The sequence below is a fragment of the Oncorhynchus clarkii genome, chromosome 14 (assembly GCF_045791955.1).
Source record: "Oncorhynchus clarkii lewisi isolate Uvic-CL-2024 chromosome 14, UVic_Ocla_1.0, whole genome shotgun sequence".
Lineage (NCBI taxonomy): Eukaryota > Metazoa > Chordata > Actinopteri > Salmoniformes > Salmonidae > Oncorhynchus > Oncorhynchus clarkii.
The window spans coordinates 27,410,618-27,430,376 of record NC_092160.1 but is presented as its reverse complement, the minus strand read 5'-3'; the positions used below and the strand labels follow the sequence as shown (position 1 = coordinate 27,430,376).

Here is a 19,759-nt window from a genome sequence, read left to right as displayed (position 1 = left end):
AAATATAGGGAATAGCTCTCGAGTGGCGCAACAGTCTAAGGCACTGCATCTCAGTGCTAGAGGTGTCATTACAGACCCTGGTTTGATTCCAGGCTGAATCCCGTGATTGGGATTCCCATAGGGCGGCGCACAATTGGCCTAGCGTCATCCAGGTCAGGGTTTGGCAGGGGAAGGCCGTCATTGTAAATAAGTATTTGTTCTTAACTGACTTGCCTAGTTAAATAAAAGGTTAAATAAAAAATATAGGGTGCCATTTAAAACACAACCCTTATCTTGGCCAGAGACACACGCCCAGTGATTTACCCCAAAACTGGAAAGGTGTTGTGATGGACCAGGGATTAAACCCTAATTAGGCTAACCCTGACATACATAATGTGTGTTACCTGTGCCATGGAGAACAAAGGGGGAAAGGTCAGAGAGTTTACAGCTTTATTTAGACTACTGTAGGACGAGGAGGGGGAGCTAGCTGAAGAACTGTACATGGAACCGGTGCCTCTGTATGTAGGCTTGCTACTATTATTTTATTGTTGCGCCTTAATTATTTGTTATTTTATTTCAGTTTATTTTAGTAAATATTTGTAACACTTTTTTTTCTTAAAACTGTATTGTTGGTTAAGGCCTTGTAAGTAAGCATTTCACTGTAAGATCTACGCCTGTTGTATACGGCGCATGTGACAAATACAATTTGATTTGGGTTATATGGGGATGCCAACTTAGCCTGCCCTGCTGTTATAAAACACATATCTTTGTTGGGTTTAAAGGAATGCCAAGTAGGCTGTAGTAATCATCTAATATGTTTTTTGTTGCACAATCACTCATGGACAGATGAAACGGTGAGAACATGTCAAGGCTCACAGAATGATGTGATTACAAGCAGCAGTTGTTCCTGTTTGGGGTTTGTGCCGTTGATTATTTGGACAAATGCAGATTGGGTGAAGGCGGTGCATGGTCTAACCTAGCAGGCGTAAAAGAAACAAAAGATCTTCTGGCAACAGCACAGGTCGTTGGGTTGTCACAGCTGCAAAGTCATAAACCGCGCCTGTTTCTATCATTTCTCTTATTACATTTTAAATCACAGGAGGTTGGTGGCACCTTAATTGGGGAGGACAGGCTCATGGTAATGGCTGGAGCGGTATCAGTAGAATGGTATCAAATACATGCCATTCCATTTGCGCATTATTATGAGCCGTCCTCCCCTCACCAGCATCCCAGGTTTTCAACCTAACCTTAACCACACTGCTAACCTTATTACTAACCGTTACCTTAAATTAAGACCGAAACCAATTTTATTTTTCATGAAATTTGACAATAGCCCAATTTTGGCTTTGTGGCTGTGGTGATTTGTGACAAACCCTGGCACAGACGTCTTGAAAATAAGAAAAAAACCTGTCAGGGGAGGTTCTCTTCTGCACTGTTCAGCCAATCCAGTAAATGTGGAGGAGGAGTTAAGATGGAGTGTTGCCTCGTTAACACAGACAGTTAACACAGACAGATGTTTCATTGCACGTATAAATCTGAAGCTTTGGGTTGGCATTTTCATTCACCACCAAATGTGGTGATGAGAGGAAGCCCAGTGGCTGACAGTGGGGGAACATGGGGGTTTCCACTAGTTACCACAGGCACAAAGTCAAAATAGGCTATATCGTAAGAATTCATGAAAACTAAAATGAGCTTTGGGACGTCCCTTCCCTACCCACTGGGCACAGATGTCAATTCAACGTCTATTCCACATTTGTCCAACATAATATCTTTGAAATTACATGGAAACAACATTGATTCAACCTGGTGTGTGCTCAGTGAGTAACCCTAACACCTACCTCTTACATTAACCCTTACATGAACCATTTTATGCCTCACCCAGCAGACTGTCGACCAATCACCACGCAATCCCTTCTCAAAGTCAGGGTAGGATGGTGCTTTCAAGACAACTGGGAACTCAGAGAAATATGAGATGTAATCATGACATCAGTGAATGTCAGTTCGGAATGTCGGAGCTCTAGAAAGTTGCCAGAGTTCCGTACTTGGAATTCCGAGTTGGATGATCGTTCAAAATAATTTTTCCCAGTCGGAGCTTGTTTTCCCCCAAGTTTACAGTTGTCTTGAATGCACTAAAGTCGGAATCTAAGATTTCCGAGTACAGAGTTCCCAGTTGTTTTGCGACAACGTGGCAAATGTTCAGAAACCTTCCTATTGTCCTTGAAAGTATGTAATATCACTTTTACAAACCTATAGAATATCACAGAGATCATGTGATTTATCTCAAATCTCAGAAAAGATTTGTAGTGTACTTCTGGTTCATGATATTCATGCTAATGTTGGGTTTTTGAGCTAGCGCCCAATTGACTCCCATTCACTACTTAAAGGAGAGCTCACCTTGTCCCAGAATAGGCCATAATGCACTGTGTGGCCAAGTGAAGACGCATGGGCAACGTAGACAATGGCCATTAATACGATTCCAATGGAGTATCCCATCTCCTCAAAACTATCTCTGGCTAGTTTAAACTGGTGCAGTGAAAATGGGCTATATCATACAAATGAATGAAAACAAAACTTAGGAACATGCTGGACTTCAATACATTCTAGCTTCTGTGTTATCTGAGAAAATTGATCTGTTAATTATTTTCGCCTCGTTTATTTTTTTGTCCCAGCTTTCCACTCGTCCCAGCTCTCCTCTATGTCTGGGCCAGGTGGTGAAGGTAGGTAACATGACCTCCTCCACACTGATCCTCACCCTGGGGGCCAAACAAAGGTGTGTCCTCAGCCCCCTCCTGTATGCCCACGACAGCATGGCCTCACACAGTTCCATCTCCATCAAGTTCGCTGACGACACAACAGTAGTAGGCCTGATTACCAGTAACGTTGAGATGGCCTACAGAGAGGAGTTGGGCACTCTGACGGCGTGGTGCCAGGTAAACCTTCCAACAGAAAAATGACCCTAAGCATACAGCTAAGACAACGCAGGAGTGGCTTCGGGACAAGTCTCTAAATGTCCTTGAGTGAACCAGCCAGAGCCCGGACTTGAACCCGACTGAACATGTCTGGAGAGACCTGAAAATAGCTGTGCAGCAACGCTCACCATCCAACCTGACAGAGCTTGAGAGGATCTGCAGAGAAGAATGGGAGAAACTCCCCAAATACAGGTGTACCAAGTTTGTAGTGTCATAACCAAGAAGACTCAATGCTGTAATCGCTGCCAAAGGTGCTTCAACAAAGTATTTAGTAAAGGGTCTAAAAACGTATGTAAATGTGATATATATATATATATACATTTCAAGAACTTTGAAAGTTTCTTCAAGTGCAGTCGCAAAAACCACCAAGCGCTATGATGAAACTGGCTCTCATGAGGACCACCGTAGGAAATGATCCAGAGTTACCTCTGCTGCAGAGGACAAGTTCATTAGAGTTAACTGCACCTCAGATTGCAGCCCAAATAAATGCTTCACAGAGTTCAAGTAACAGACACATCTCAACATCAACTGTTCAGAAGAGACTGCGTGAATCAGGCCTTCATGGTCAAATTGCTGCAAGGAAACCACTACTAAAGGACACCAACAAGAAGAAGAGACTTGCTTGGACCAAGAAACACGAGCAATGGACATTAGACCGGTGGAAATATGTATTTTGGTCTGATGAGTCCAAATGTGAGATTTTTGGTTCCAACCACCGTGTCTTTGTGCGACGCAGATTAGGTAAATGGATAATCTCCGAATGTGTTGTTCCCACCGTGGAGCATGGAGGTGGAGGTGTGATGGTGTGGGGTTGCTTTGCTGGTGACACTGAATTCAAGGCACACTTAACCAACATCCCATCTGGTTTGCGCATAGTGGGACTATCATGTTTTTCAACAGGACAATGACCCAATACAACTCTAGCTTGTGTAAGGGCTATTTGACCAAGAAGGAGAGTGATGGAGTGCTGCATCAGATGACCTGGCTTCCACAATCACCTGACCTCAACCCAATTGAGATGGTTTGGGGTGAGTTGGACCGCAGAGTGAAAGAAAAGCAGTCAACAAGTGCTCAGCATATGTGGGAACTCCTTCAAGACTTTTGGAAAAGCATTCCAGGTGAAGCTGGTCGAGACAATGCCAAGAGTGTGCAAAGCTGTCATCAAGGCAAAGAGTGGCTACTTTGAAGAATATACAGTATATTTTGATTTGTGTAACACTTTTTTGGTTACCACATGATTCCATATGTTTTATTTAATAGTTTTGATGTTTTAACTATTGTTCTACAAAATAAAGAAATACCCTAGAATCAGTAGGTGTGTCCAAACTTTTGACTGGTACTCTATATATATATATATATATATATATATATATATCAATATAGGTACACTACAGTTCAAAAGTTTGGGGTCACTTAGAAATGTCCTTGTTTTTGAAAAAAAAAGCAGATTTTATGTCCATTAAAATAACATCAAATTGATCAGAAATACAGTGTAGACATTGTTAATGTTGTAAATGACTATTGTAGCTGGAAACCGCTGATTTTTATGAAATATCTGCATAGGCGTACAGAGGCCCATTATCAGCAACCATCACTCCAGTGTTCCAATGGCACGTTGTGTTAGCTAATCCAAGTTTAGCATTTTTAATGAATAATTGATCAGTAGAAACCCCACAGCTGAAAACGGTTGTGCTAATTAAATAAGCAATACAATTGGCCTTTTTTAGACTCGTTGAGTATCTGTAGCATCAGCATTTGTGGGTTCGATTACAGGCTCAAAATGGCCAGAAACAAAGCACTTTCTTCTGAAATTCGTCAGTCTATATTCTTGTTCTGAGAACTGCAGGCTATTCCATGTGAGAAATGTCCAAGAAACTGAAGATCTCGTACAATGCTGTGTACTTCTCCCTTCACAGAACAGTGCAAACGGACTCTAACCAGAATAGAAAGCGGAGTGGGAGACCCCGGTGCACAACTGTGGAAGAGGACAAGTACATTAGAGTGTGTAGTTTGAGAAACAGACAACTCACAAGTCCTCAACTGGCAGCTTCACTAAATAGTAGCTGCAAAACACCAGTCTCAACGTCAACAGTGAAGAGGCAACTCCAGGATGCTGGCCTTCTAGGCAGAGATGCAAAGAAAAATACATATCTCAGACTGGCAAATAAAAGATTAAGATGGGCAAAAGAACACAGACACTGGACAGAGGAACTCTGCCTAGAAGGCCAGCATCCCAGAGTATACCCCTTTCATTTATCCTATGGTTCTGACTTACAGGGAGAATACTGTAAGAATGGCCCATGTTCTGAATTATGTTGCTGAACAAATAGTTATATTGACCACGTCGGTCCTATCTCGTTCATTAATGTCTTAATGGAAACTACGGATTTTCTCGTATCTGCTTGTCGTCCCCTTACGCCATAGTTTGTACATCTCAATTGTCAGTAGAAACCACATTTGTTTAAGCAAGTCAGCCATATCAGCTATTTTTTTTAAAGGCAGTTAATGAGGCTGAATGAAGAGACGCCAGAAAAAAACAACTTTCACGTGTTTCTGTCACATCATGTTTCTGCAGGCGGCAGATTCCCTGTATTTAGATCACTAGAGCGGCCCAGGTCATTATAATAGCGTTTGGAGATTAGTAACTTGTCGGTGCGCGTTTTATGATTTTCGAGAGATATATAAAGCCACTAGCAGTCGGAGTAAAAGCGTGTTATGAAATCGGTTTCACAACAGGGCGGGACTCGGGTCTGTCCACCAATAGCATACCCAGCGTTCCCGTCACATGATCTTTATTTATGTAAGGTAAGCCTTACACTGTGTGGCTTGGGCTTTTTCGAGCTCTATCCACACGATGCGCATCAGAGCAGGAAGCCTACTTCTCCCGGCTGTGCTTTTACAGTAAGAGTTGGGCAGAAACATTCAAGGAATCGTTGTTAAAATTCTGACCCAATATTGGTCTAGTGTTGATGGATCTCGGAGTTGAAGACAACCAGACGCGAAGAGACGATCGGACCTTCTGTTCATCATGATGCCAGGAAAGAGAAGACGTTACGTGGTGTTGTTCCAAACCAAATAATTTATGCTTGGAAAACGCATGTGAATGAATCGGAAGGGTTTTGTCAGTTGGAATTAGACTAAGGTCTTTATGGTTGGATCTTGGGTTCCGCTAGCCTTTGTTTACTAAATCAGAGAGTCTAGCAGTCATGTCATGTTAATCGGAGAAGAGTGTCTGTCGTTGCTTAGATGGTGATTAGATAGGGACTCAAACTGCTCACGGACCGGCGGTGGTGACATAACCCCGCAACTGTGCCACCATGGATCTACTTGAGTGCCCAATCTGCCTGTTCCTCATGTGTGAACCGGCCACCATGTCCTGTGGTCACACGTTCTGCCGGAGCTGCCTGGGGAACTACTTGTCATCCGGGTGTCCAGCCTGCAAGGAAATATTTAAACAGAGAGACGCCAAAAACATCAAGAACAACATCCTACTATTCAGTGTCATTGAGAAGTGCTGCCCAGAAGAGACGAGGATAAAGTGTCATATTCTGGAGAAACTCAAAACCAGCGAGTTCACAGAAGCTTTACGCATCGCGAATGAAGGGATACGACTAGGTAGGTTCCTGTGTGAACTTGAGCACGTTTGGGGAAGACATCTCCTTATGCAACCCTCGAGTAGGCTGCAGGACAGACCTATGATCAAATGTGTATGTTCGTTGTATAAAATGGAATCCACCCACTTATAAAAGCCCCACACGACCCTAATTACGTAAATTTACCATAAACAGCGATTTGCCCGAAAAACCTCCAGAAATAAAAATTATCATACTGACACATAAAAACGCACTTGAAGTTCATTCCTATATGTTAATGTGTTTAGATGAAATGATTTTGTCTTCAGTGCAATATAGACTACACAATCAAGCCCCCCTTGCAAAACGGTCTTTTCCTGGTTAAATAAAATACTGTTGGAACTGCTATAATATGCTAGTGGTGTAGTGACCTGGCATCATTGGCGACCCGTCATTCAAAGCATTGAGCCCCACCTGTTTAAATATATATATATATTTTTTTTGTGTGTGCTTGTTTTGCATGCTTTTTTGGCATTTACGTGTCAAGTATCAGTTTGCAAGCAATGTAAAAGCTCAGTGCTTTTGTTTAGTGTTGTGTTATGTAGTGGCTTTGCTGGCATGTATCAACATTTTATTTTTGTTGAGTTTGCCCCACCGAGATTGCCACTGCCTGGCATGCACTCCCTCTTATAGCCCATAGCCTGGTCACATAAGAGCCACATGGTGGGTGGGAGGCAGTACTGCAGTCACAGTGGTCATGTAGTGTAGGTGGACCCCTGCTCGTCAAACATCTCATTACAAAATCATGGGCATTAATATGGAGTTGGTCCCCCTTTTGCATCTATAACTCTTCTGAGAAGGCTTTCTACTAGATATTGGAACATTGCTGCTGGGACTTATTTCCATTCAGCAACAAGCGCATTAGTGAGGTCGGGCACTGATGTTGGGCGATTAGGCCTGGCTCGCAGTCGTTGTTTCAATTCATCCCAAAGGTGTTCGATGGGGTTGAGGTCAGGGCTCTGTGCAAGCCAGTCAAGTTCTTCCACACTGATGTTAACAAACCATTTCTGTATGGACCTCGCTTTGTGCACAGGGGAATTGTCATGCTGAAACAGGAAAGGGCCTTCCCCAAACTGTTGCCACAAAGTTGGAAGCACAGAGTCGTCTAGAATGTCACTGTATCCTGTGGCGTTAAGATTTTCCTTCACTGGAACTAAGGGGCCTAGCCTGAACCATGAAAAACAGCCCCAGACCATTATTCCTCATCCACCAAACTTTACAGTTGGCACTATGCATTCGGGCAAGTAGGGTACTCCTGGCATCCGTCAAACCCAGATTCGTCCGTCAGACTGCCAGAGGGTGAAGCGTAATTCATCACTCCAGAGAAGCGAGTCCAATGGCGGAGAGCTTTACACTACTCCAGCCGACGCGTGGCATTGTGCATGGTGATCTTAGACCTGTGTGCGGCTGCTCGGCCATGGAAACCCATTTCATGAATCTCCCGACGAACAGTTATTGTGCTGACGTTGCTTCCAGAGGCAGTTTGGAACTTGGTAGAGTGTTGCAACTGAGGACAGAAGATTTTTATGTGCTTCAGCACTCGGCGGTCCTGTTCCGTGAGCTTGTGTTGGGGTAGAGAGGCTCAAATTGACTCATCTTGGCATGAAGGTCTACTATACAAATTGATGGAAAGCTGTTTTGGTGGAAAAACATACATTATAAAATCAATGTACACAAACAACCCAGCCAGACTTCTGTAACACTGGGTCCAGTGACATGTAATCTGTTGTGAGTGGGTGACACACGTGCGTGCATGCACCACACTCAGGTGGCTGTGTTATAAGCATTGGTTGGTGAGTCTTCGTTAATGTTCCTCTTTGCTATGGCTGGGCAGTAATGCCAGTAGTCTTCACACGTGACACTCCCCCAGAGAAGCACAGCAGTGTTTAGGAAGGGGACCAGGGTTACTTCTAAGGTGATAGGCACAGTTTCCTTGTCTTTCTTGTGGTGCATTTTTGTCATTGCTGGTTTTCCCCCCTGTTTGGAGTCGTGACTCTCGTGACAGCCTGCGGCTGATTTGTTTCTGGGTGCTGAGATTAGATTGGTAGTAATGTGTAACAGACATGCAGAGGTGTGAGGGAGTTGTGTTTCATAGTGAAGGCTCATACTAATGGTCTGTCGTTACATTCAATGTGGATCAACAGAGAATGAAACAACTTCCTATAAGAGTAAGTCTGTGACGAGTCTTTCTCCTCCACCCACCAGTAGTTTAACTGCTTTTCTGTCTGGTTTGTCATACTGGGGGTGTCCGTGCACCAAACACTTTGCATAAATAACAGTTTCTACGCACCACACAGGACTATGCATGGCAGTTCTGGTTTTAATGCAACCCTGCTGTGCCATTGTTTTGATACACATAATCACATTATATTAATACTCTGCAGGCTTCGCTGTTAAACTAGTAGGTAGCATACCTGGTCTTGGGGGAGGAGGGAAGGTGAGGGCAATTTGTAGCAAGAATGGAGTTGGGTTAAACTCATGTCACTTCAGGTTTTTGGGAGATGTCCAGTGTTATCTAATATTCCCTATGCATTGCTGTTGCAAGGGCAAATCGAACTAAACCAATTCTGACTGGGAAACTGTCATATTACAATCACTGATAGTTCGATATAATTAACAGTGATCACTATCTCTTCCCTCCCTCCCTCGCCCAGCTCCTGGTGATGTGAGTCTAAAGGTGTGGAGAGCGGAAGCCAATATGGGACTGAGACTTTTCTCTGATGCCCTGAGGGACCTGGAAGACCTCTGCTGCGTTCACTCCAACTGGACAGAGGTAAGAAACACCATGTTATTAGAGTGCTATGTCAAATCAAATTTCAAATCAAATTAATTTATATAGCCCTTCGTACATCAACTGATATCTCAAAGTGCTGTACAGAAACCCAGCCTAAAACCCCCAACTGCAAGCAATGCAGGTGTAGAAGCACGGTGGCTAGGAAAAACTCCCTAGAAAGGCCAAAAGCTAGGAAGAAACCTAGAGAGGAACCAGGCTATGAGGGGTGGCCAGTCCTCTTCTGGCTGTGCCGGGTGGAGATTACAACAGAACATGGCCAAGATGTTCAAATGTTCATAAATGACCAGCATGGTCAAATAATAATAATCACAGGCAGAACAGTTGAAACTAGAGCAGCAGCACGGCCAGGTGGACTGGGGACAGCAAGGAGTCATCATGTCAGGTAGTCCTAAGGCATGGTCCTAGGGCTCAGGTCCTCCGAGAGAAAGAAAGAGAGAATTAGAGAGAGCATACTTAAATTCACACAGGACACCGGAGAGGACAGGAGAAGTACTCCAGATATAACAAACTGACCCTAGCCCCCCGACACAAACTACTGCAGCATACGGCACCAATCCAGACAGGAAGATCACATCAGTGACTCAACCCACTGAAGTGACGCAACCCTCCTAGGGACGGTATGAAAGAGCCCTAGTAAGCCAGTGACTCAGCCCCTGTAATAGGGTTAGAGGCAGAGAATCCCAGTGGAAAGAGGGGAACCGGCCAGGCAGAGACAGCAAGGGCGGTTCGTTGCTCCAGAGCCTTTCCGTTCACCTTCACACTCCTGGGCCAGACTACGCTCAATCATATGACCCACTGAAGAGATGAGTCTTCAGTAAAGACTTAAAGGTTGAGACCGAGTTTGCGTCTCTCACATGGGTAGGCAGACCATTCCATAAAAATTGAGCTCTATAGGAGAAAGCCCTGCCTCCAGCTGTTTGCTTAGAAATTCTAGGGACAATTAGGAGGCCTGCGTCTTGTGACCGTAGCGTACGTGTAGGTATGTACGGCAGGACCAAATCAGAGAGATGGGTAGGAGCAAGCCCATGTAATGCTTTGTAGGTTAGCAGTAAACCCTTGAAGTCAGCCCTTGCCTTCACAGGAAGCCAGTGTAGGGAGGCTAGCACTGGAGTAATATGATCAATTTTTTTGGTTCTAGTCAGGATTCTAGCAGCTGTATTTAGCACTAACTGAAGTTTATTTGGTGCTTTATCTGGGTAGCCGGAAAGTAGAGCATTGCAGTAGTCTAACCTAGAAGTGACAAAAGCATGGATACATTTTTCAGCATCATTTTTGGACAGAAAGTTTCTGATTTTTGCAAATGTTACGTAGATGGAAAACAGCTGTCTTTGAAATGGTCTTGATATGTTCTTCAAAAGAGAGATCAGGGTCCAGAGTAACGCCGAGGTCCTTCCCAGTTTTATTTGAGACGACTGTACAACCATTAAGATTAATTGTCAGATTCAACAGAAGATCTCTTTGTTTCTTGGGACCTAGAACATGCATCTCTGTTTTGTCATAGTTTAAAAGTAGAAAGTCAGACCATACCAGGAGCGAGGTTACAGTATCTTCTGGTGTAACTGAATCGGGCCTGCCTAGGTGTCTATACGCCTGCTGCAGCTTCTACGTTTTCCCTTAATATCACTGTTTATTCCCCTTTAATGATCTGTCATCTATGGGTACATCTCAATAGTCTGCTGTGTTTTCAGATCAGTTGTTGTCATAATAGGTCACCAATTTTAACCGCAAACCTGTTTGTGTACATGGATTTTTATAATGTTGTATGTTTTTCCCCAACACCATTTTCCATCAATTTGTACATCAGACCCTCATGTCAAATTGAGTCAAAAGCTTTTTTGAAATCAACAAAGCATGGCAAGACAAAACTTTGCCTTTGTTTTGTTTGTTTGTAAATTAGGTTGTGCAGGGTGAATACGTGGTTTGGTAGTTTAGTAAAAAGCCAATTTGACATTTGCTCAGTACATTGTTTTTGCTGAGGAAATGTACATGTCTGCTGTTAATGATAATGCAGAGGATTTTTTCAAGGTTTCTGTTGATGCACATCCCATGGTAGTCATTGGAATCAAATCTGTCTCCACTTTTGTTGATTGGGGTGATCAGTCCATGTTTCCAAATATTGGTTAAGATGCCAGAGCTGAGGATGATGTTAAAGAGTTTAAGTTAAGCTGATTGAAATTTGTGGTTTGTATATTTGATAATTTCATTGAGGATACCATCAACACCACAGGCCTTTTGGGGTTGGAGGGTTTGTATTTTGTCCTGTAGTTCATTCAATGTAATTGGAGAATCCAGTGTGTTCTGGTCATCTTTAATAGTTCATTCTAAGATTTATATTTGATCATGTATATGTTTTTGTTATAAGGCCAAAACAATTGGAGAAGTGGTTTACCCATATTTCTCTGTTTTGGATAGATAACTCTTTGTGTTGTAGTTTGTGTAGTGTTTTCCAATTTTCACAAAAATGGTTAGTCTTTGGATTCTTCAATTACATTGCTAATTCCTGACGTGCTGTTCCTTCTTTTTCCGTAGTGTATTTCTGTATTGTTTTAGTGATTCATCATAGTGTAGGCTCAGGTTTTCTGGGTCTATGTTTTTGGTTGGACAGGTTTCTCAATTTCTTTCTTAGGTTTTTGCATTCTTCATCAAATTTGTTATTGTTTTTAGTTTTCTGTTTGAAATGTTTAGATTTGATAGGGAAGCTGAGAGGTCAAATATACTGTTAAAATGTTCTACTGCCGGGGGCCTCCCGGGTGGCGCAGTGGTTGTGCCATCAGAGACTCTGGGTTTGCGCCCAGGCTCTGTCGTAACTGGCCGCGACCGGGAGGTCCGTGGGGTGACGCACAATTGGCCTAGCGTCGTCCGGGTTAGGGAGGGCTTGGCCGGGCTGGGCGCAGTGCGCGCTAACCAAGGTTGCCAGGTGCACAGTGTTTCCTCCGACACATTAGTGCGGCTGGGTTCCGGGTTGGATGCGCGCTGTGTTAAGAAGCAGTGCGGCTTGGCTGGGTTGTGTATCGGAGGACTCATGACTTTCAACCTTCGTCTCTCCCGAGCCCGTACGGGAGTTGTAGCGATGAGACAAGATAGTAGCTACTAAACAATTGGATACCACGAAATTGGGGAGAAAAAGGGGTAAAATTTAAAATACTAATAATTTCTACTGCCAAGTTTACACCTTCACTATTACAGTGGAATGTTTTTGTCCAGGAAGTTGTCTAAAGTTTGGTAGGTTTCCAGACTACTTTCCTTCCATCTATAGCATTTCGTAATATTATACAGTTCCTTTGTCTTGGATGCCTCATGATTTGAGTATTGCTCTGTTCAAGTAGTCGACTGATTTTGCTATGATCTGATAGTTGTGTCAGTGAACGCTCTGAGAGACTCTGGGTTGTAATCGGTGATAAAGTAGTCTACAGTACTACTGCCAAGAGATGAGCTATATAGGTGTACCTACCGTAGGAGTACCCTTGAAGCTTGCCATTGTCTATATACATACCTAGCGTGTGACAGAGCTGCAGGAGTTGTGACCCGTTTTTGTTGGTTGTGTTGTGCCTAGGTGGGCATATGGGGGAGGGAATGCTGTTACCTCCAGGTAGGTGTTTTTCCCACTGTGTGCTCAGGATGTCAGGTTCTTGTCCAGTTCTGGCATTTAGGTCACCACAGACTAGTACATTTACCTGGGGCTGGAAATGATTGATTCCCCCCTCCAGGATGGAGAAGCTGTCTTCATTAAAGTATGGGGATTCCTGTGGGGGGATATAAGTAGCACACAGGAGGACATTTTTCTCTGTTCAGATAATTTCCTTTTGAATTTCTAGCCAAATATAAAATATTCCTGTTTTGAGTAATTTAATAGAGTGAGTTAGGTCTGCTCTATACCAAATTAGCATACAGCTGTTTCACACCTGGTTGTTTGGTGTATGGGACTACAAGCTCTCTGTAACCTAGAGGGCAACCAGTGGGTCCGTCTCCTCTACCATGTTTCTTGTAGGATGACGATGTCTATGTTTCTGATTTCTTTGGGTCTTTCTCTCTCCGTCTCTCTCTATATCTAAGTCTCTCTCTCATCCAGTATTCTCTTGTCTGTTCTCCCCAGGGTTTCTTTCGTAAAGGTAATGTGTTACTGGAGATGGGTCGTCAGTCTGAAGCCCTGATCCAGTTTCACCGCTGTCTCAAGCTACAGTCCGACTTCACTCCTGCCAAGAGCCAGATTAAAAAGGTCAGTAGCTATAGCCAACACTGACTGGCTCATTTACTAACTGGCTCATTTACTGACTGTTTACCAATCACTGGTCCAGTTACTTACTGACTTTTTCCCTTACTGACTGTCGGCTTGACTGTGCTTTACTGGCTGTTTCACTGTTCGAGTTAGCCTCACTGACTGACTGTTTTCTACTCATTGACTGTCTGCCTGACTGCTTCACTGGCTCATTCAGTCTCACTAGCTTAGTGTGTCAGTGACTGCTTGGCTGAATGACTGTATGGGGTCAGTTAAGGTTCTAGGAATGGGTGGTAGTTGCTGCTTCTAGGAATGCTTTAAGGAATGGGTGGTAGTTGCTGCTTCTAGGAATGCTTTAAGGAATGGGTGGTAGTTGCTGCTTCTAGGAATGCTTTAAGGAATGGGATGCCTTGGAACAGTGTTAGACAATCTCAACACGTACTGTATACTAAACTCAGCAAAAAAAGAAACGTCCTCTGACTGTCAACTGTGTTTATTTTCAGCATACTTCACATGTGTAAATATTTGTATGAACCTAACAAGATTCAACAACTGAGACATAAACTGAACATGTTCCACAGACATCTGACTAACAGAAATTGAATAATGTGTCCATGAACAAAAGGGGGGGGGGGGGGGGGGGTCAAAATCAAAACTAACAGTCAGTATCTGGTGGGGCCACCAGCTGCATTAAGTACTGCAGTGCATCTCCTCCTCATGGACTGCACCAGATTTGCCAGTTTTGCTGTGAGATGTTGCCCCACTCTTCCACCAAAGCACCTGCAAGTTCCCGGACATTTCTGGGGGGAATAGCCCTAGCCCTCACCCTCCGATCCAACAGGTCCCAGACGTGCTCAATCGGATTGAGATCTGGGCTCTTCGCTGGCCATGGCAGAACACTGACACTCCTGTCTTACAGGAAATCATGCACAGAACGAGCAGTATGGCTGGTGGCATTGTCATGCTGGAGGGTCATGTCAGGATGAGCCTGCAGGAAGGGTACCACATGAGGGAGGAGGATGTCTTCCCTGTAACACACAGCATTGAGATTGCCTGCAATGACAACAAGCTCAGTCCGATGATGCTGTGAGACACCATCCCAGACCATGACGGGCCCTCCACCTCCAAAATACAGGCCTCGGTGTAACCCTCATTCCTTCGACGATAAACGCGAATCTGACTCATCCCTGTTGAGACAAAACCGTGACTCGTCAGAGAAGAGCACTTTTTGTCAGTCCTGTCTGGTCCAGCGACGGTAGGTTTGTGCCCATAGGCTACGTTGTTGCCGGTGATGTCTGGTGAGGACCTGCCTTACAACAGGCCTACAAGCCCTCAGTCCAGCCTCTCTCAGAACTATTGCGGACAGTCTGATCACTGATGGAGGGATTGTGCGTTCCTGGTGTAACTCGGGCAGTTGTTGCCGTCCTGTACCTGTCCCGCAGGTGTGATGTTCAGCTGTACCGATCCTGTGCAGGTGTTGTTCATTTACATGTTCAGCCTAGTCATTTACATGTTCAGCCTAGTCATTTACATGTTCAGCCTAGTCATTTACATGTTCAGCCTAGTCATTTACATGTTCAGCCTAGTCATTTTGAAATATTCAGCAAGTTGTGGGTTTCTAAATGAATGGTTGATGGATTGATTGATTAAAGCCACGTCTGATGTTGTAGGATGAATTTTGTTGTGGGATAAGTTTATAATGATGGAACGTGTATTATGAAGTAACACTATAATGTTTTTAAATGATGGATGGATGGATGGATAGATTGATCTGTGTGTATGTTTTCCCTGGTCAGATCCTGGAGACGGAGGGCATGTCAGTGCCTGAGGAGGTGCCCCAGATCCTCCAGGTGGTCTCAGAGTACCTCAGAGGCCACTGCCCCCCCATCACAATCCTCTTCCCTGAGAGCCACACACACAGCCACACACACAGCCTCAACAAAAGCTTCCGATACCCTCAGGTGGAGGGGGCAGACGGGGACAGGAGAGGAGACTTGGAGACAGGGCCAAAGGTGAAACATGGGACCAGTACTGAGTGCTGTCTCAGTCTCTGTCAGGCCGTGTCCTTCCTCCCTACAGCTGAGGATGATGAGGAGATGATGATGAGGAGGAGGGAGGAGAGGCACAGCAGGGGTACATAGAACACACACACACACACACACACACACGGGAAGAGAGAAGAGATATGTAGATGGTTGATATTGGTTCTATGTTGTCTCCCTCAGGAGGCTGCCGTCTGGACAGAAGAGAATCTCTGAGTGTCCTCACTGTCTCTGACTTTGAATGTCCCCTCTGTATCAGGTTAGTAGTTTCCATAAGTGGTACATCCAGTGGAGTATTGTGGTACTGTGTTATTGTTGAGAAACTTGTGCTGTACTCTGATCTTAGTGCTGTACCTCCTACAGGCTGTTCTATGAGCCAGTGACCACTCCCTGTGGACACACCTTCTGTAGGACCTGCCTCGAGAGAAGCCTAGACCACAACCTCCGCTGTCCCCTCTGCAAACAGCCACTACAGGAGGTAACTATGGCCTACGTAACTATGGCCTACGTAACTATGGCCTACGTAACTATGGCCTACGTAACTATGGCCTACGTAACTATGGCCTACGTAACTATGGCCTACGTAACTATGGCCTATGTAACTATGGCCTATGTAACTATGGCCTACGTAACTACATTGCTTTGCAAAAATATTCAGTATTCACATTTATTGTCAACAATCAACACAAAATACTATGTAATGTAGATGAGGAAGATGTTTTTTTTAGTATAAGATAAATAAAACCTTAACTAAAATATAGTCATTGCATAAGTATTCAGACCCTTTGTTTAGGCAAGCCTAAATTACTTCTGTAAGGTCCCTTATACAGATTCAACTACAATGATCAGGGAGCTTTTGGAAAGCCTCATAAAGAAGGCCAGTGATTGGTAGATGGGTAACAATAACAAATCAGACATTGAATATCTCTTTAAGCATGGTTAGGTGAATAATTATGCAGTGGATGATGTATTAAACCACCCAGACACGTCAAAGATATTGTCATCCTTCTGAACTGAGCTGCAGGACAGGAAGGAAACTGCTCAGGGATGTTACCATGAGGCCATTGTTGATTTTGAAATGGCTACAGAGTCCAATGGCTATGATAGGAGAAAATTGAGGATGGATCAACATTGTAGTGACGCCACAATAATGACATCAATGACGGAGTGAAAAGAATAATACATAAATACTGAATAAAATATTCCGAAACATGCATCTTGTATGCAGTAAGGTACAAAAGTAATACTACAAAAAAATACACTTTTTGTCCTAAATGCAAAGTCCTTATGGGAAAACACAACACATCACTGAGTATCTGCCTCCTTATTTTCAAGCATGGTGGTGGCTGCATCATGGTATGGGTATGCTTGATATCGGCAAATACTTGGAGTTTTTCAGGATAAAAATAAACTGGATGGATCTAAGCACAGGCAAAATCCTAGAGGAAAACCTGCTTCAGTCTACTTTACACCAGAGACTGAGAGAGGAATTCACCTTTCAGCAGGACAATAACCTTCAATACAAGGTCAAATCTGGAGTTGCTTACCAAGAAGACATTGAATGTTCCTGAGTGGCCAAGTTACAGTTTTGACTTAAATCTGTTTCAAAATCAGACTTGTATTCAAGACTTGTATTGGTGTTTAGCCATCTTGACAGAGCTTGAAGATTTATTTGAAAGAATCATGGTCAAATATTGCTCAATCCAGGTGGGCAAAGCTCTTATATACTTCCCCAAGAAGAGTCACCGGTGTAATCAATGCCAAAGGTGTTTTTAACATGTATTGACTTAGGGAGATGAATACTTATACAACAACTATATTTTAGTTATTTCATTTCTATTAGTCTTTAGAAGAATAGAATAGTTATTCCACTTTGACAGAGTAATATGTGCAGTTTGTTGACAAAAAAATACAATGAAATACATTTGAATCCCACTTTGTAAAGAAATCCAAGCGGCCTGAATACTTTTGCAAGGCACTGTCTGTACACTATTACATACAGTGCCTTGCGAAAGTATTCGGCCCCCTTGAACTTTGCGACCTTTTGCCACATTTCAGGCTTCAAACATAAAGATATAAAACTGTATTTTTTTGTGAAGAATCAACAACAAGTGGGACACAATCATGAAGTGGAACGACATTTATTGGATATTTCAAACTTTTTTAACAAATCAAAAACTGAAAATTGGGTGTGCAAAATTATTCAGCCCCCTTAAGTTAATACTTTGTAGCGCCACCTTTTGCTGCGATTACAGCTGTAAGTCGCTTGGGGTATGTCTCTATCAGTTTTGCACATCGAGAGACTGACATTTTTTCCCATTCCTCCTTGCAAAACAGCTCGAGCTCAGTGAGGTTGGATGGAGAGCATTTGTGAACAGCAGTTTTCAGTTCTTTCCACAGATTCTCGATTGGATTCAGGTCTGGACTTTGACTTGGCCATTCTAACACCTGGATATGTTTATTTTTGAACCATTCCATTGTAGATTTTGCTTTATGTTTTGGATCATTGTCTTGTTGGAAGACAAATCTCCGTCCCAGTCTCAGGTCTTTTGTAGACTCCATCAGGTTTTCTTCCAGAATGGTCCTGTATTTGGCTCCATCCATCTTCCCATCAATTTTAACCATCTTCCCTGTCCCTGCTGAAGAAAAGCAGGCCCAAACCATGATGCTGCCACCACCATGTTTGACAGTGGGGATGGTGTGTTCAGCTGTGTTGCTTTTACGCCAAACATAACGTTTTGCATTGTTGCCAAAAGGTTCCATTTTGGTTTCATCTGACCAGAACACCTTCTTCCACATGTTTGGTGTGTCTCCCAGGTGGCTTGTGGCAAACTTTAACCGACACTTTTTATGGATATCTTTAAGAAATGGCTTTCTTCTTGCCACTCTTCCATAAAGGCCAGATTTGTGCAATATACGACTGATTGTTGTCCTATGGACAGAGTCTCCCACCTCAGCTGTAGATCTCTGCAGTTCATCCAGAGTGATCATGGGCCTCTTGGCTGCATCTCTGATCAGTCTTCTCCTTGTATGAGCTGAAAGTTTAGAGGGACGGCCAGGTCTTGGTAGATTTGCAGTGGTCTGATACTCCTTCCATTTCAATATTATCGCTTGCACAGTGCTCCTTGGGATGTTTAAAGCTTGGGAAATCTTTTTGTATCCAAATCCGGCTTTAAACTTCTTCACAACAGTATCTCGGACCTGCCTGGTGTGTTCCTTGTTCTTCATGATGCTCTCTGCGCTTTTGACGGACCTCTGAGACTATCACAGTGCAGGTGCATTTATACGGAGACTTGATTACACACAGGTGGATTGTATTTATCATCATTAGTCATTTAGGTCAACATTGGATCATTCAGAGATCCTCACTGAACTTCTGGAGAGAGTTTGCTGCACTGAAAGTAAAGGGGCTGAATAATTTTGCACGCCCAATTTTTCAGTTTTTGATTTGTTAAAAAAGTTTGAAATATCCAATAAATGTCTTTCCACTTCATGATTGTGTCCCACTTGTTGTTGATTCTTCACAAAAAAATACAGTTTTATATCTTTATGTTTGAAGCCTGAAATGTGGCAAAAGGTCGCAAAGTTCAAGGGGGCCGAATACTTTCGCAAGGCACTGTGACTAGGGCTTTTGTCTGTGTACATGGACTCAATCAGAAACACATTGTATGTAACATCATAATGAAACAATTGCAATGGAAGGTCTGCTTGTCCTGTTTTTATGTCGCGATCATGTTTATAACCCAAGGGAGATCGCTTTAACTGGGATGCACTTATTTGTTACTTTTCTTCCCAATAATGCGGAATCACTTCTTCTTTCCTGTGTAGTACTTTAAGAACAGGAAGTACAACCCCACGGTACTGCTGCAGGAGATCATGTCTCACCTCTTCCCCCTGCAGCTGGATGAGAGGAAGCAGGTCCACGAGACTGAGATGGCCGAACTATCCAAGTGAGTCCTGTCGCTGACGCACTGTAACCAGGGGTAAACGGAGGTCGGTTTGTTCTAGAGTTTCCCACAACGGTAACCTGGCACCCAATCTGATTTCTCTATGTTTCATCTTTGAGTGCAGCGTTCAGTCTACTTTAACCAGGCTACCAAAATTGGCCCTTGCCTGTAAACTGAGCT

The 19,759-nt window shown here is 43.5% G+C and overlaps 1 protein-coding gene across 2 annotated transcripts in view; it reads left to right on the top strand.

Annotated features, from left to right (window-relative positions):
- Positions 1-5,742: 5,742 nt before the first annotated feature.
- LOC139366481 (LON peptidase N-terminal domain and RING finger protein 1-like) overlaps positions 5,743-19,759 on the top strand; it is a 36,547-nt gene continuing 22,530 nt past the window's right edge. Inside the window, exons 1-7 of one of the 2 annotated variants that reach the window (XM_071103994.1) lie at positions 5,743-6,563; positions 9,235-9,353; positions 13,468-13,590; positions 15,387-15,723; positions 15,816-15,891; positions 15,996-16,110; positions 19,533-19,582. In XM_071103994.1, the coding sequence (XP_070960095.1) occupies positions 6,266-6,563; positions 9,235-9,353; positions 13,468-13,590; positions 15,387-15,723; positions 15,816-15,891; positions 15,996-16,110; positions 19,533-19,582 (1,118 nt within the window). In that variant the 5' untranslated portion in view covers positions 5,743-6,265. Of the gene's footprint in view, positions 6,564-9,234; positions 9,354-13,467; positions 13,591-15,386; positions 15,724-15,815; positions 15,892-15,995; positions 16,111-19,460; positions 19,583-19,759 lie in introns of both variants that reach the window. The other variant, XM_071103993.1, reaches the window with a different exon arrangement.